At 31.2% G+C, this 18,485-nt stretch overlaps 1 protein-coding gene across 1 annotated transcript in view; it reads right to left on the bottom strand.

Moving 5' to 3' along the window:
* The window catches only part of LOC131846492 (uncharacterized), a 70,355-nt gene that overhangs the window by 3,672 nt on the left and 48,198 nt on the right, over positions 1–18,485 (bottom strand). The window contains exons 4-7 of the mRNA XM_059195810.1: positions 4,542–4,717; positions 3,806–3,912; positions 2,759–2,952; positions 497–609 (exon numbers count right to left, since the gene is read on the bottom strand). Coding sequence (XP_059051793.1) covers positions 497–609; positions 2,759–2,952; positions 3,806–3,912; positions 4,542–4,717 — 590 coding nt within the window. The remainder of the gene's footprint in view (positions 1–496; positions 610–2,758; positions 2,953–3,805; positions 3,913–4,541; positions 4,718–18,485) is intronic.

Genomic DNA, 18,485 nt, shown 5'->3' with positions numbered 1-18,485 from the left:
TAGACATCCTTGACAATATACTTATAATAATACCATGACATAATTAATTAATGTAATTTATACTATAATCTAAAATCAAATATGTTGTAAATTGTTGCATACCCGATATGAAACTGTTGATACATAACTATATATATTGTTATACCACCCACAAAAAAATGTACCCACACAGTTAGCAATAAAGATATATTCTATTCTATTCTATTCTATTCTATTCTACCTTATCTGGGAAAACAGTCGTGATGGTATGATAATGGTTGTAATTCGATTCCACGTAATCCGATTAAGTAGAATGTATATATACATTCTACTTAATCTACTTAGATATTTATAATATAGGACATTAGTAGCCTGAAATATATATAAATAAAATGAAGTCCACAAAATTATGGCATCACTATTTGGTAATATAAATAAATGTATTTTGCCTAAAGACACTTAAAAATCTTACAATTCTGGAGTTTGAATCTAACAGTGAAAGTAATAGTGTACTTACGCTTGTCATCCTATTGTAAGCCGTGTCGATAATTTCCTCGACTCTGTTTCCGCTGAGACCGATTACTGAACGGTAGAATGCAGCGAGGGCTTGCTTCGTTATCTCGCCGGTGGCTGTAACAATAAAAACGAGCTATAAAGGATATCTATATGTACTATATTATAAACAGAGAAAGAGAATGTGTGAGAGAGAGAGCGGACTAAGAAGAAAGTAAATTCCAAAACCACTGCACCCATATGAGAAATTCAATCTCAGTTTTAGGTACATATTTCAGAGAGATACGGGTATACTGTATTATGTTATATATATATAAATAATGAATAAGCATCCGGGCGAACGAACGAACTTATGAGTTATAATTATTCCATATGTGATGTTTTTATAACGAGATCTATTAATTCATGCAGATTGGTTTGAACTCAGAAGTTGTTCCCTTATTTACAAAAAAAAAAAGTTTATCAAGTTATATTCCTTCTAATATTTTAGAATTATCACAATAGTATTTTTCATTTGGAGATTTTTGAAAATAATATTGGATGTATGCCAGGCAAACCTGATTTATATTATTTGATGGCCTTAGTGCTCTAGTGTTCTAGGGGTTTAGCACATCATTTTTCATTAGATTATCGCGCGTTCTGGTTTCGCTCGGTACAAACTTTATTATTCATAAGTATGTATGAATTTATAAAAAATACATAGTATTTCTATCAGTTGTTTAGTTTCCATAGCACAAGCTATATTTAGTTTGGGACAAGGCACTTTAAAGAGTCATTAAAGTTAAGGAGAATACGCTAATGATAATGTCATATGTATATTTCGGATTTAACAAAATGGAGCCTACAAGAGTAACAAAGAATTTGGCGTGGAATATTCCACCAACTGCCAAGGAAGCTATTGGAAAGTTACCAAAAACATAATTTAATAGACCGTACATATTTAAATATAGGTATATACCTACATATACAGCAAGTTGCTATTTATCAAATATTCGACCCAATACATTTTATACATTTCATTTTTACTAGTGATAATCAGTGATCGTAATTTTACCTTAATTAATTTAAAATTAGAATTTTATTAAGTTTCTATTATCATAGAATTAAAGGTCTTAAATTCATACAGCCATCATGTGCGTGTGAAAAATGGTAGAGTTTTCGTATCACATATTAATATTAATTATGATAACAGATATTTAGGTAATAATTATTACTAGTGTCAGTTTTTATTTATATTGCTTGTCAGTATTTGAACACAGAGAGACAGTCACAATTCGAACTTTCAATACTGATCATATTTTCCTGTTTAAGTAAGTCAGAATTCGGAACACATTGGTGTTTTATGTGTTAATATTCACGTTCATACGTTCAAGTAGGTTCATAAATAAGTCAGGTGTAACAATTAGCGTGATTCACGGGCGTGCCCCGACTCCAGACCGCCGTCACTCCGGCCTGTTCGCGTCAAATTAATCCCGTCAGATCCCGTCCATCAGTCAGTTGCGGTTCGACGAGTGCCGCTCGTGCGTTCTCGACCACACAACTTTCCGAGAGCTCTCTTGTTTTCTCATGAATATCATTGACCGCGTGGAAATTAGATTTCCATCTTATTCGATCGAATAAGCCGAATTTCTCAGTATTTGTTTTAAAGATAAGGCTACTTGCGACTCATCTGCTTTATGAGATAAATAATAATTATCTATCAACACAATTCACTCAGTGCCATCTAGTCCCAAGCTAAGCAGAGCTTGTGTTATGGGTACTAGACAACTGATATAAATACAAAGATACATTGTTTTTTGTTATTATGTACACAATATATATAGAGAAAACACCCACATAATATGCAAACAATCATGCACATGAATACAAATTTTGAATGACCCCGATCATTGGAAGTTAGGTGTGTTAAACGATTAGACTACCGAGGCCGTTAAGATAAAAGATATTCCATGTCCGATCTTGTGATTTAATTTATGTCTTCATGTCTAATTTCGTGTAGATTCATTCAGCTGTTTATTCGTAGAACGTAATAAACAGACGGATACACTTTCCCATCAGATGTACTGTCTGCTTCTTTCCTAGACTAGCACAATAAAAAAACCTTTTTTCAAACTATATCAAACAAAAAAATTATGTCTTATTCTGTGTATCATCTCCAAGATGATACACCAATGGTATAACAACTTGCCTACTGAGAGTTGCAGATTAGATTTGGTAAGAGGGGTGTTATAATATATTCCTGCAGCCTGGATAATATTGTACCTACCTTCTCTATCGATGACATGGAACAGTATCTTGCACAAGTACTGCAAATACAGGGGTAGATCAGAAAACCGCTTCATTTCGCTAAGGTGCAGTGCCCATCTCGCCAGCCAGCCTTCGAGGGTGGTTCGTCCTGGGATATTGATCCCACTTGCTTCAGGACCACAGACCCGTCTGTAGTAGGGAAGTTCGCTCCATCTGAGAATATTCAGTAGGTATTTAATTTATTTAGAATATATTCAGATAAGTGTCTAAACAAAATAGTGTTTAATACTTTCAGAACTAAAATATTGTTTTAGGAAATAAAAAAAATGTACATTTTAGAGGTATAAAAAATTAAGGAACTAAGGATACATGATTTCAGAATACATGTATACATATTTACGCAATGTTCTCTTCATGAATGTGTATACTAAAATAAATAGAAGGTAACGATATGTGTATCAGGATAGATAGGATTAACGTCAGAATGTGTGAAAACGGTTTCAACAAGGATACACTATTTTATCATTGAATTTACCCTCTTATACAGGGTATATCAGTTTACAAACAATTGTAAAGAAAAAATTGTAAAATAATAAAACCAATAAAACGTAAATTACATTAATAAATAATACAGACTTAAACAATCTTTCATTATATAGTTAATAAATATTTTCTTCTTAGTAATCAATATCATTTTGGGATTAAATTTTATTTATTAAATAATTAGATATTGTAATCACATTATATACACAGTTTCTTGTCTCTGATCTTTTAGCTTTATTTAAACAGATGACACCCAATGACTTAAAGCCTTTGTTATCTTACAAAATACGAAGTTCTTGATTGATGAATGTTTCAGTATTTGGAGTTGTACAGAGTTTTATTTGAAAATGTACATTCATTTATGCAAGCCTTGCCATTAACAAGGACGGTCTTGCTAATAGTCTCGTTATTTTGTATCTCTTAATTCCAGAAAATGTACCTTAAATCTTGATGAATAATGATTATTAATTATCTCGATTCATTCACTATTCATGTAAACTTATTGTGCGATTAATCGACTTACTTAGAAGGCAACGGGTTGATGAAATGTTCTATGAATTCGTGCTTCACTTCTAGTAGTATATGAAACTCGGATGAGTTGGTCGACCAGTCGGCGAAGTGTGCCAGCCTCTGTGAGTAACGATGTGAAATGAATTTAATTATTTTCTTTCATTACGGTGGAGCTGGTTAGCTGAGGTTAAAAAGACGTAATGTAGAGTATTAGTGACTCCATTGTCAGGCTCATTAAACATTCCATAAAGCTGTACCTTGTATATAATATTTAGTAAATAAATTTGTAATATAAGGTATTGAAGTAGCTATTTGTCGTGTTTGGGTTGGAAGGATAAGATAATGTGAATGTAATATCCTAAACAAAAGGCCAAATATTCTACTAAGTCCTTCATTAGAGTCTATTCAGTAGTCTGAACAAATCACTTAACATTAAGGTGTTCATGTCCTATTTTTATTTTTAAGTAGTGCATTTAAGATTATGTTCAAAGAAATAATAAAGTGTCAGTAATCCTATTCCATTCATAAGCTGAATTAATTCATTGAGATAACCGTGAAATCACAGATTACCATGATATCTTACTCCTTGGAATGGCAACATTATGTGCATTACATGTCAGCATGATTTACGAGATGCTGTTCATGTATACAAGCGACTGTTACTACTTGGCACCAAACTAGCAGTAAGTTGTTCGACATTCTAAAGATTATACACAATAGATGTCAGTATCATTGGAATACCTTCGTACCTCGAAGAATTGGTCAAAGTCGTCATCGCAGATGACATCATCTCTGTCGTGGTCCAACAGCTCCGTGAAGAACAGTGTCATCTTATCAGCCTGTACTGAGCAGAGCTGCGCCAGAGGCTGCTCCTCTTCCAAGTCCAGACATTCTAGGTCTTCGCTACACCGGTTCACCCATGTGGCTATTGTGGCATAACATGTATATCATTAAAAAAAAACTATAAAAAATCATTCTGACACCCAAAATTAATAGCTACCAAAAAATTTTAGAAAGACTTATTTAATTTGTATTATGTTTTATTGGTATAAAAGCATATTATTAAATTTCGTCAATTAATTAATTAATTAATGGTCACATCCCAATGATTAGAACACAAATAAAAAATTATTTTTTTCCAATACTATCAAAGATACAAAGATCAAGAATACAGCAAAAGAAATTAGAAATATAAAAGCCACAGCTTATCCGATACTGATAATCCGTACTAATTAGAATCGATCGCCCGTCCCCCCTTCGATCGATTCCCCGTCCAATTTAAACGGGGATCGAAATTACGCCGACCTCAGCCGAGGTTCGGACCCTAGCGGTGACCTCAGACTAAAGTCGTACGGGAGTTGGCCTTCAGCCGCTCCATAAGTTCTTCCGCGGATTTGGAATGCCATCTGCACTCGCCCCCTATCGTCCTGTGAAGCTGTAAAGGCAAGCTGAGGCCAATAGCATTAGAGTAATCCGAAAACAATTAACTAATTAGACGTAATGTAGAATATATTATAAGTACATAGTGACTTAGTCTGTAACTTTATACGAAGTGGTCTTACTCAGATGATTTCGTACAAATTTACATACTATGTAATTGGGTACAATGTTCTCAGACTAGTTCGTACAAAGTTTACCTCGCTCAAATGTTATAGTAATATTTCGCACAGAAACAACCATTGTTTTTTTATAAATGACCTGTAAAGATAACCTGTGTCCTGGTGTGGTCTTTAAATAAATATATTTAAGTATTATACCATTTTTATCATTGAAATCAACGCAATAAAATTATATATAGAGCATAATTTAAGTTAACGACCATTTTGGGTTATCATTTTAATTATTATATTATCTGTACCACAGAGACAAACAAATTATGTTTTTCTCTGTGGTATTACAAAGGAACTTGGCAGAATATCGGTATTACTTGTGCTGTTATAGAAAAATGGTCCAGGAACTAATGCTGATTTAGAAAAGCGTTGCATATGTTATCTAGTATCTAGTATACACAGAAAATACAGAATAGTGAATATATTGCTTTAATGTTGCCATTTTTGCGCTTAAATTAATGTTAATGCTTAAAATAGCGCTTAAATAATTATTACCAGAGGTAGATTTTATACAAATCTGCCTACATTGATGCCTCAGTTCACCTTTTTCAGCCGCCAAGTAGCTTGGTTTCTAAGTTGTGTTTCGTTTGGAGTATAAGATATGCCAGTGAAATTAGTGATTTGGCAGTTAAGTTTAATTCCAATAATTGTAAAGTGTAAGCGGAGGGAACTGTAAATATTAATAGAAACTGATTTAAAATAAAATAATAATTATATATTATAATACAATTAAATTAATATACATACATTTATAATGTGCACACAGATGATATGAACAGTATATATTTTTGAGTACAGGGCTAGTATATAATGGAACCTTTTTAAGAACAGCCCCATATAAATCCGAAAGTGCTTCTATAAAAAGGATAACATTTAATATGTTCAGTATTTGTATGCATGTGGATTCACCATTGCGCTCCTACATTAAGCTCCATCCGATATTGCTTTTGAGTATTATGATGGATTATTTATAAGCAATGAAAAGAAAAAGTTTTACATAATGTTATATAATTTTTGATGTTTGTAAGACACGTTGCTACGCGAATATATACACGAAAATATAAACGCGAAACTCCAGTTTAAATTCTCGTGCTTGCAAAAGGAAATTGTTTTCTTAACTGTCAAAAATATAATAATTACGTATACTTTATTTAGGAATATTCTTTTAGCAACGCACTAAGTTTACCGATCCCGGCCTTAGCCTGTAGTTAACCGGCGGTGCGACTTGATGGTAATAATATCTATTGGCCCCATTGCTAACAATGTAACATGTAAATCATCATGCGTAGTTATCAGTGATTTAGTCTATGATCTCTAGGGAATAAATTACTGTTAAAAAAAAAACAAACTAAAATAAAAACATCTGAAGTAGTTCCGAGTAAGTAAGAACGTAACTTTTATAACTTCACTTTTATAAAATAAAAATATTTATAACAATGTTGCTTTTTTAAATTTATAAGTAATATTTATATATTTTAATGAATAAACACTATACAAAAGCGAATTTTAGTCGTACATATTTTGAATGCATTTTTAGACTCATCAAACATGTTTTTTTTATTTTCACTAAGAGTTTTATCATTGGACTATAGATGACTTTGAAGTTGTCTTAAACACAATTTGGAAAACCAGAAAACGTGCGTTAAGCAAACCTTTCGTAACAGTTCCGTCAAACACAATGGATTCCGCACTGCGACGCTGTAATTCGGTCACCCATAGGACTGGATTCACTGCTTGTTTAATAAGTAATTTCCACGCCCTTTCCGCGTTGATCTCAGTAGCAATTTATCGCGGAATGAAAGTGCAGCGTAGAATTTAAATAGGTCTGTTTCTTTTGATGAGTCTGCGCCGTGATGTTTTGTGACATCTTTATCCCTCTCAATTCAAGTTTTACATTACTCTCAAATGAATTAATGATCCTAAATAATTTAATAATCTTTGAATTTTAAACCTTAATTTACGAAACACAGTTAAATATCATTTTAAAAATATTATAGTCCAATGTCATTCAAAGATGTAAGTAATAACTTTGTTTACTACACAAATTTTATTTTAATTAAATTATAAACTCTAAGCCTATAAGTCAATACGACTATAAATTATTTAATGCTATTACAAACTCCTTATAAAAATATTGAATACTAGCGACCCGACCGGTTTCGCACGGTTGCAATTATTGTAGGTAATATTTTTTTTTTTAAATACAGTTTATGTTGCTGATTATACTTGCTGAAAAGTTTCTATAATTGCAATAATTTTAAGAATCATTTAACATACGGCGTTAACGAATAAACCCTATGTAATTCTATATACCTACCCCGAAGTCTTTTTTATATTGGTACAAATTATAAATTGAAGCTTTAATATTAATACATGTTTACAGCAACTCTATGTCATATATAAAATTTATTTTTTACACTACATATATTCAGATTAAAACTTATGCGGGGTCGATATTTTTTTTCATAAAACGGTTTGCAATGACTTGTAAAAGTTCATATATCCGAAAAGGTATTTCCTTGTGGGAATGGTAAACGATTAAATAAGATATAACCTTGTACCCTGGGTACATATTACATGTCCAGGCAAATAAACGGGGCGGTGTGACCGACCGTGCTCGAACCGCTGGCCGCATTTCAATAAGGCCGCTCGTAAACTACCATGCGTATTTTCTGTATACGTTACCTGCATACAATACTATGCTTCGTAATTTATTAAAAAAATATTATAAGTATATTTATTATTCTCATAATTGAAACAAAAAATTCATACATATTATTAAAATTAATAAAAAAAATCAACCCGTCACCAGGACGTTTGTGAAAGCGGAAATATGTAGAGCTTTTAAAGAATATTATCATGATAAATATCCCGCTTACTTAATGTGTACAATATCAATAAAAATTCATTAAAACGTAATCTTTGTCTTTTTTTAATCATGATGTTAATCTTTGTCTCAATATATGTAGAATTCGATAATAATTTATTTAATATATAAATTGTATGTCACTGCATACTATATAATTAGATTTACTATGGCTATACATAATATTAAAACATTTTAAATGAATTTTCTTCAAATTATGATACATGTGACGAAAAAATAACATTTGTTAGTCTACTTACTCTAAGAATACATATATTTTAATATGAAATTATTAAAAAGTATTCAAAATTAAAACGCTACTCACAGATAATATGATACCCAGATAGCACTTCGCACATTTTCGGTGGCGAGCGTCTCAGTAATCACACATTTTTGGTATTCACACCAGTATTTATAGAAGCGTCGCATACAGGGATGCCAATTGTACGAAAATCCTTGATATTTTCGTATTGATAAAAGATTTTCGTTTTAAGTCCAAGTCACGAGGACACTATCACCGTTTTACAATTTTGTTTCAAAGCATGAGCACACTATCACCATCTTCGAATTTTGAACTTTATTTATAAGGTGGGGAAAATTAATCTTGGATATGCGAATGCCGAACAGGCGATCTCTATCGGGAAAAAACCACTACGGTTTTTTTATTTCCATCCTAGTATTTGGGTTACGGGGTCATTGAAGTATTCTATTGCGATCCTGGTGGTGGTAACTCAGTTTTGCAGTTCCCTACGAGATATCGACTTAGGAAAATTTCAACCGCAACTAAGTTCAATTCCAATTTAGTTGTCATTCCAACAGTACTGAGAATAGGATTGTTAGTAATGTGGATTAATATATCATTTAGGTACCATGTCAGCTTGACCTCTGCGCGGTTCTTCTTGTTAACCATCGTGATAAATTCATGGTGAATTTGTCGGATGAGCTAACTGACCTGACGTCATTCTCTTCCTATCTACTTTTACTGGTGTCCTGTCAGCGTATATCGTTAGGGCAAGCGAGTGATACGTTTTATAACAACTCATTAATAAAAACTGCTACAAATGAACTCAATGTATGAGATTATTTTACTTTGTTAGGCCCCCTGAAGTTTTAAGGTTGGCAACCCTGGTCGTATGTCCACAGTGCTTGTTTGATTACAGACAGGTCGTAATCAGATTAACATTGCGAGCAAAACATGTGACGTAGCATAGCGGAGCTCAATGGAGGCAAGTAGACACACCTCCTTCGATAAATATGAAAATAAACTTTACGTCAGCCTTAGCAAAGAAAACATGTTTATGTTATTTATAAGCCATAGAATTTATTTCTGGAAAATACGTTATGCTAAGTGAACGTACAAGTATAATAATGTAGTTGGCTATTCATATTGAAAATAGTCTAATCTTTATTAATCTTTACCAGTCTGAGCAATTATTGCATGTCAGAATTTATAGAAGAGAAACTCTTTTTGCTATGATTGGTTCAAAATTAAGGAATATCACTTAAAATATCTTGGAATTATTTAGTTTTTTTTTTATTATTTTGCTGCAAGAAAAAATTATTTCAAAATATGATGGACCTGACATATCATTATGTACCTATATCCCATGTAATATATCAATGAATGACTATATTTATTACAGTAATTGTTCATTTTTAAAATTACAGAGAAAACTATCAATTTTGTTCTAACCTTTGGTAACATATCAGGAACAAATAAAATAAAATAATTTTAGATCTTCTGGTCTCTCCTTGATATGTTATTACTCATAAAAATATTCTGTATATAATTAGGTATTATGTAACGAGATTTAAAAACGGGTTACGATAAAAAATCTAAGAAATTATTAATTTTTATTGTAGGTAATCTATAAAACCAGTTATAAGTTATAAGATTTAGTCTCTTATAAGTTATGTACTACAATTTTTTATAATGGTATTTACCATTTAGGATGTTTACGACAGTTTTATCGTCGTGACTGTGATAGTGATGTGGCCATTTCAAGATATGTATTACTTAAACAATTGATATTATTTTATATTTAGATCTGATTTATAACATATATATATATTAATATAAAATTTATTATAAATACGAAAGAGTGTTTGTCGGTCTATCCGATCGTTTGCCTGCTACCTTTTGTCTTAAAAAAGCAGACGAAGTCTCAGGTAATAGCTAGCTGAATAATAAACGTCATTTTTCATATACTATTATCGAATTATGGAAGTATGAAAGTTGTTTTTGTTACACAAATTTAAATATTGAAACTATTAAATAATTAGATATATAGATGCTTTGGCTTGCCAATCATGCTAAAATAGGCGTGTCATTGCCTATTTTAGCATGATTTGGCATGACAGATATGCTAAAATAGAGAATTCATCTGGCACACGCACTTAACCCTTAGTAGCCGTGAATAATGAAAAGATAACAGGAACATAACTAAGGAAAATTATTACACAAAACACGGAAACTGCCAAACTTAATGAAAATGTTAGTTTTCGTGTTATACCCCACTTTGTTCCCTTATTATTTGCACTCGTAAAACTCGTGTAAACATAAAAATTTTGTTCGTAGTCCCCAACTCAAAGCGGGGTTTTCAATAAAGTTGCCGGTAGTGCTCATATACAGGTGTGTGCTTGATGTATTCAGCTGGTTATTGTACATCAAGCGTGTGTCTCGAGCCGAGTGAAATTTCCTTAGAAAACTCATGCAATGAGAGCTATTCAGTAGCGTGCTTATTTACTGCATGTATTACATGAATTTTCTATTCAAATAGCAACAGAAAAATATGCAGTAAAATTTACTAGCTTACTATTTACTAGCTACTCCTTCGCCCGGCTACTAGCCCCGGCTTCGCCCAGATGTACTTGTATTATATATAAACCTTCCTCTAGAATCACTCTATCTATTAATAAAAACCTCTTCAAAATCCGTTTCGTAGTTTTAAAGATTTAAGCATACATAGGGACAGACAGCGACTTTGTTTTATACTATGCATCTAATGATAATAATGATGATACAATGACCTAAACTAATATTATAAAGAGTAAATATGTGATTTTATATTTGTGTTGGAAATTTAAAAATTATTTAATAGAACTCTAAAAGTCTTTTATTTATAGAAACTTTTTTAATGGATGGTAACGGAATATTGCACCCGCCTAAATTTTTATACTAGCAAGATACCACTGGAGGATATTAAGATGAGCATGAGATCAAGTCAGTGAACCCATCGTGGGAAATTTAACAGGATTTATCAGGATGGTTTACATGAAATGGAACCGTGTGGATTCCGACCTGACGTGACCGTGTACATTACGTTCATCGGTCCACATTAATAATACTCCCTTTCCCAGGAAGCTAGCTATATTATCAGCATGAGCTATATATATAAAGACTTGCTGTTACCCGTTACTTCGTCTATTTTACTTGAGATAAAAGATGAAAAAAAATTGAAATGAAGAAAGACCATCTCTATGATACAAATCTATCTTCAAATTTTAGGTATTATTTAATTAAGATCTTATCAATGTTTAGGCGTGAAAGTGTAACAAACAGTCAGGCAGAAATATTTTCGGCTTTATCATATTAGATAGATTCCAACAATCAATAAACTGAATAACAATGAGCCGATATGACTCTGGTAATAGACAAAAGTACAAGAGGTAGTGTAACCAATAAAATGTAGTGTAGCAAAAACCTATAATATGTAGTGATGAATTCATAAATCATGTTATGGGATCACTTGCATCACGAATTTATAGAGACTAACAACCGTAACATTTTTGAAATAGATATGTCGAAGTAGATGTACGTACTACTTAAATACAGTTATGTATTTAAGTATTACTTATTCTGTTCTGTCTTCTGTATTTTCTGTTCCAGAATATTTTACAGTAAATATTGCAGATCGTCTCAGTTGTTTCTTGATTTAAACAGTCGTCTTTTATTAATATTTCATGAAAGACAAACGAATCAAAGCATAGGATAGTTCATCGGACATCTTTTATGTACTCGGAGGTGAAGTAAAAAGAATAAAATAGAGCTCTCTACGAGTCTCAAAGACGCTGTGTCTGATTTTATAATATCTTATACTCAGACCTGTTGCATTATATATTTTCTTAAACATGAATAAATAATGCGAAACATGTTTTGAATTTATTACTAGTTTCTATTTTTGGTGTGCAAGAGGCTCTTCTCAGGGTTTAAGAATTCTATAGTAAATCTATATTATAACGCAAAAGTATGTTCTGCCTGCTTTACCTTTTAATAATTAAAATGCTGAACTTATTTTAATTAAATTTAACATTAAGTCACCCAGATTAGACGTAGGCTAATGCCACAAATTAATCTGAGATGATAGAGAAGATGAAGGTTTGTGCAAACAAAGTTGTGAGTAGAGTAACAGGTAGTTGTAAATATGTTTTAAACTTATATTTGTGGCGAACAGATTTTTTTGCAGTGCTGTTAGTAATATAATATATGTTAAGTATATATAAATATAATTGAATCACTGGCCGAATGTGCTAAATGATGTGCTTATGTTACTCGTTTCTTTTTATTTGTGGGAGGCTACAGACAGGTTAAGAGGACACAATAAAATAAATATGTACATTTTAGTATTATTTTGTTTCACTTGTTATTTTTGCTAAATAAACAATAACGTCATTTATGTAGACGATGATGCGAAGAGTCATGCTTCGTGGACGGTAACTCTGTAGAACTGATGTTATTTAACGAAATTCTTTACACATTGTCTGTATTGCAGGCCTCGGTGGTCTAGCGGTTTAGCATACCGCCTTACTTCCGATGGTCGTGGGATCGATTCCTTGCACGATATAAACATTTGTATTCATGAGTGTGATTGTTTGTATTGGTTTTTCATTGTATTTACATATATATTTACATATAACAATCTTAGACCACATCATCACTTAAGATCAGGTGAGATTGCGGTCAAATGCGCTCAAATTTTAACATAAAAAAAAACAAGATTTGCTTAGAAGGCGCCAGGACTAGGGTTATTATTATTTATACAGCTGTCATGTACTAATTGGATTAGTGTTATTCCACGCCAGTGTTTTGTACAAAGCGTGTGGAATAATATTTCAGTAACCCCAAGTTTTTGGAACTATTTATTATTCTTTAGTGCCTAACAAAAATATTTGTATCTAGATATAGAAAGAGAAATATAAAGAATACAGTAGTAACTACGCTCCGACCGTGTCACGGATATTGAATATTCAGTGTCTTTGCGCAAGACAAAATATTTATATACGAGCTGTATATTAACTGTCCCGTGAACTTCAAGATTATTTATTTGCAGAACATGAGTGATTACATTATAAACAGAACTTAGTTACACTATGAATTTGCTTGACATGTTTAGCCTAGATGTATATTTATAAGATACAAAAATATTTAAATTTAACTATCAAAATATATAATTGTTGATCAAATGAGAACAATAAAGAATTACGCCATAAAATAATAATAAGAAGAAGAACTAGAGTTTGTCAAATTTTGTCCTTTTAAATATTACAAATGTTGTAATAATAAAATAGTCTAGTAGTTTATGATGAATGGTCGCAAAATGGTCGAAAAGCATTCGTTGCGGTTGAAAGATTCAAGAAATAATATTGTCGAGATTTTATTACTTCTCAAATATTGCCTTACAAGATGGAGGCCGGAAGAATCAAACCGAAGTAAAATATAATCGTGTCGTCTATATTTACTGCTATTTATATTTAATTACTACATTTTTATGTTATTAGAATAATTAATAACGTGCTTGGTGGATGGTTATAAGGGCGGAGGAAAGCCAAAAAAGAGATGGCTAGACTATGTGTAAAAATGATATAGCAAGAAAGGGAGTAAATAACGAGATCACTGCGAAGACGAATAAATGGAAAAGAAAAACATGTTACGCAAACCCAAGGTGAATGGGATAAGGGGAAGAAGCCGATGATTATGAGGATGATGCTGAGAATAATTATTAATGTAAAAAAAATATTAAGCTTTCGGCTCACCTGATGTAAATAATATCCGTCTCCTATTAGCAACATCATGGACTTAGTGTTATATTGTGACGTCCTTTCCGAAAGCCTAAGGTACCATATCTCCGTGTCTTTACTTAAATTTCATTGCTAAATTTCTTTTCTCAACCGAAACACATTTTAAAGTGCAAGCTGCTTGATAGCTAATATAGGAGAGTCAGATGTGGGTACATCGTGTACGATTTTATACAAACTCAACCTAGGTAAATTACTTGAATTCAGTATTTATACAATTTTGTATCAATATTACAGGATAAATAGGTGAGACAGAGGTACTCTCGAATACTTTATACAGACACTATGTCTATAAATTTCTTCAATTCAGCGGTTACAAATTTTGTATTAATATAACAAGTTAAACTGTGCACCGTATATTAAACCTCCATTTACATAAATTTAACAGCGTTCAGCGAACATGAAAGCTGTTTAATAATATGCAAAATGACATATTAAATATTGATAGGTTGTACCAAAAATAATTACCGTAGTCGTGACTAACGTGTGCTATCAGGTTCATGTTATAACAACAGGTATTAATGAATATTCAAAATGCGAAATTATTGCCTGCTTGTTACAATTACATGACTAAATAACTAAACGTATCTTAATGATATTTGATATAAAGATAGATTATATAAGGACGACAAATATAGGCTACCTTTTATCTCAAAACCAGTTGGTTATCTATATATTTTGCTTAAATTGTAAGAGCTGTTAATTAAAAGATAGTAGAGAAAGGCACCCAAACGGGATCTTTTAATAATGTTTCTCTTTTACGTATGTCTAGGTTTTATTGTTATTAAATCATAAATATTGCTATATTAAATTTATATTACCTTTTACTAATCATCCTTACATAGTATAAAATAAAGTCGCTGTCACTATCTGTACCTATGTATTAAATCTTTAAAACTACGCAACGGATTTTTAGCGGTTTTTTTATATAGATAGAGTGATTCAAGAGGAAGGTTTATACATATAATACATGTACACCCGTGCGAAGCTGGGGCGAGTAACTAGTATTGTATTATATAAAAAATAGAACTGAAATAATAATGGCTGGATTTATCACATTCAAGAAGGACTGCTTGTAGTGACTAACTGATTTAGGATTATTACGACTGATCGTTATTTTTATATTCCTTTTACATTTAAGTACATAGTCCTAGCTATGACGATTGGTATATACTAGTCAAGTTTTTAAAACTATTTAAAAAGAGAAACTGACGAGTTTCATTCATGTCTGTTCTTGCCAACAAACAACATTCTAAACCCTGGAATTTAAAAGTCACTGTTTTAAACGTCTTGTATACATTGTTGTTCTTGTTGTGTCTTTTAATATAGTTTAGTTCTATCTTACCTTAAATAATATAAGGAATATGGATCATTTTAAATGTATATAAATAGATACAAGTACATACATGTATTCTTTCATTATTTCTGTATATTGATTGTGTGTATGAGTTACATGAGACTGAACTGAAAACTATTCACATTTAGCTGCGTTAATACTGCTATTTTATTCATAAACGCGATCATACATTATACAAACAATATTTTGTATAATATAATTTATCTTTATTAGTTTTTTTATCTAGATTTGTATCTTTATTATAATTAGTTTATCTGTATCATTGTTCAAATATGAAGAGTGGGTGAATTGGAGTGTCATAGATATGAAAGATGTAATAAAAAAAATTATCTAATAAAATAAATCAAAATCATATTTATCAGCCTCACTTATGATTTTATAAGGGGCAGTCAGGTGAAGGTCGAAAATGTGTCCTGCCTATCATCTAATATTGTCCAAGTATCTAATTTTTTACCGTAATAAATGTATAGAAATTAGTAATAATTCATTACTTAAATTTTATTAAAATCGATTATTAAAATATGAATCGATTATCAAAAATAAATTATAAAGAAGAATCAAGGCAGCTTACCTACTAACATGAAATTAGACAGAAATTTTCTTTCTTTGGAATATGTAGTATATTCCAATATAAATATATCGGTGTAAGAAAAGGATAGCCCAAAATTAAACTCTAGAACAAACCTAACCTAACCTGAGTGCTAAGAGTAAGTAATAACTCTTCCATAATTAAATGAGACCTTTGTACCGTAGTATACATATGATAAACTCTGTGGTACTTACAATATATAAAAGTAAAACTATAGTCAACAGCATACAATAATTAAATTCTTATATAATAATTAAAATGGCCTTCTACCTAGAACCTCTACAATCTAGACTATTGTTTACAATTCAATTGATAGCCCTAGTAATAATTATAATAATAGTATATCCACCTGTTCGACTGCCAATATATGCCACAACATATTTACAATTCAACATTATTATATAATATTTCACGTAATCACTACGCTGCTTTGTCGACTTAAATCGATTTTCACATATTGACGTCATCCTTAACAACAAGTATCGGCCGTATTTTTCTTTTAGTTTCGGCTACCTACCTTTTGTATGTAAGTAATTTATTAACTTGTAAGAGTTATTATGAGGAGTCTAATTATGTAATAGAATAGAATTGCGTTATATAATAGGGAATATCGGCCTCATTTCTAGCAATATACTCTAGCTTACCTTTACACGATATCCGCTGAAAGACATAGTGGTTAATTCGGTGAAATGCTACAATAGGCTAACTGTCCTGAATTTATCTTTATCCCATCATCTTCTACTGGTACCCGGACAACAAATATTCACACTATTCTATATGTCTAATGAAAAAAACGTTCACCAATTGCAAATAGTACAATGACTTGTGTGTTAAGACACCATTAATCCTGCGTATAGTTTAACTTTTGAACAATAGACTTGGTCTTTAAGAAAAAAGTTTATCAGAGACGGAGGCGTAAGTGACATCATAAGTGATCTGATTTATAATTTATGCATAAAATAAATTTTGACTGAAACTTTAATTTTTTTAAAACCCATATTTAACTGTTATAAAGTATTATACATTTTTTGAAGTAAAACACAACTTTATAGTTGAGTATATCGTAAATATTAAAGTTTTAAAATTTCAACAGCCATAATCCTGTGTAAGAGAGCGCATAAAATTTAAGTGGTTATGATAACGTAGTTTTATGAATAGTGTTAGATGTTTATGATACCTCCGGGCATTTTCAGTACCTACCTCCTCGCATACCCGCTACTAATTCAAATGTTGTAAACTAGTGAAGATATTTAATATAACTAGGATAGTAGTGGACCATAATTAAAAGTATGGCAATAAATTATTAAATATATTTTTGTTACATACCAAGAAATTCAAACCGAAATACTACTTACAAAGTAAACAGCTTGACTGCCGAAATTCTTGAGATAGAGCTCTATCTATACACAAAATCTCTCGATGAAACCTCGTTTTGAAATACATATGATTAATAATCCAACTTAAGTTGTAATGTCTGGAGATAATATTATTATTGTAATAGAATTTCGACATATATCAAAGGAGATTTCAGCTCAACCGACTAGAATAAAAACAAATTCGGAACAAATATCTATCCGTGAAAATGACAGTCCAAACGTGACAAGTGTATGAGTAACAAAAACTCATAGGCTCTGTAATAATATGAAAATTCAACGACCAGTTTACTATTCTAGAACTGTTTTATGAAAGCGAAAAAATGGGTAAAGAAACTGTAGGTAAAGAAAAAACAATAACAATTCAATATAACAAGGATAAGCTGAAAATTTATGATAAATCTACAATATCCAATGATACTCTCAAGCGAATCACACGAGGAAGCAATAATAAAGTTAAAGGTTTCTATAAATTCAAGAATATGATGAGTCGGAATATAAAATTGCAAGGAAATGATACTACCTTCATTAAACAAGCCAAAAAACGCTTCAAAAAGAAACCACCCAAATAATTTCTAGTCACTCAAATTAAAAATATAGATTTAGAAACGAAGATATCATATTTTAGTAAATGTTGATGTGTATTCTAACGCGCATGTAAATGTATATAAAATACATAACATATAATAAATATATAATACTGTAGTTTAATTAAAATATTATCACTTCCTATATGTATGAAGTTTATTTATTTTATACTGCAATATATATCTTAATATAGAGAGTGGATGTTGTTTATGTAATATTATGTTATCTGTGTTAT

This window comes from Achroia grisella, unplaced genomic scaffold (assembly GCF_030625045.1).
Source record: "Achroia grisella isolate CSIRO2021 unplaced genomic scaffold, CSIRO_AGI_Agris_v1 utg511, whole genome shotgun sequence".
Classification (NCBI taxonomy): Eukaryota; Metazoa; Arthropoda; class Insecta; order Lepidoptera; family Pyralidae; genus Achroia; species Achroia grisella.
Note: the sequence above shows the minus strand (reverse complement) of the source record. Positions and strands in the feature narration are given on the sequence as shown.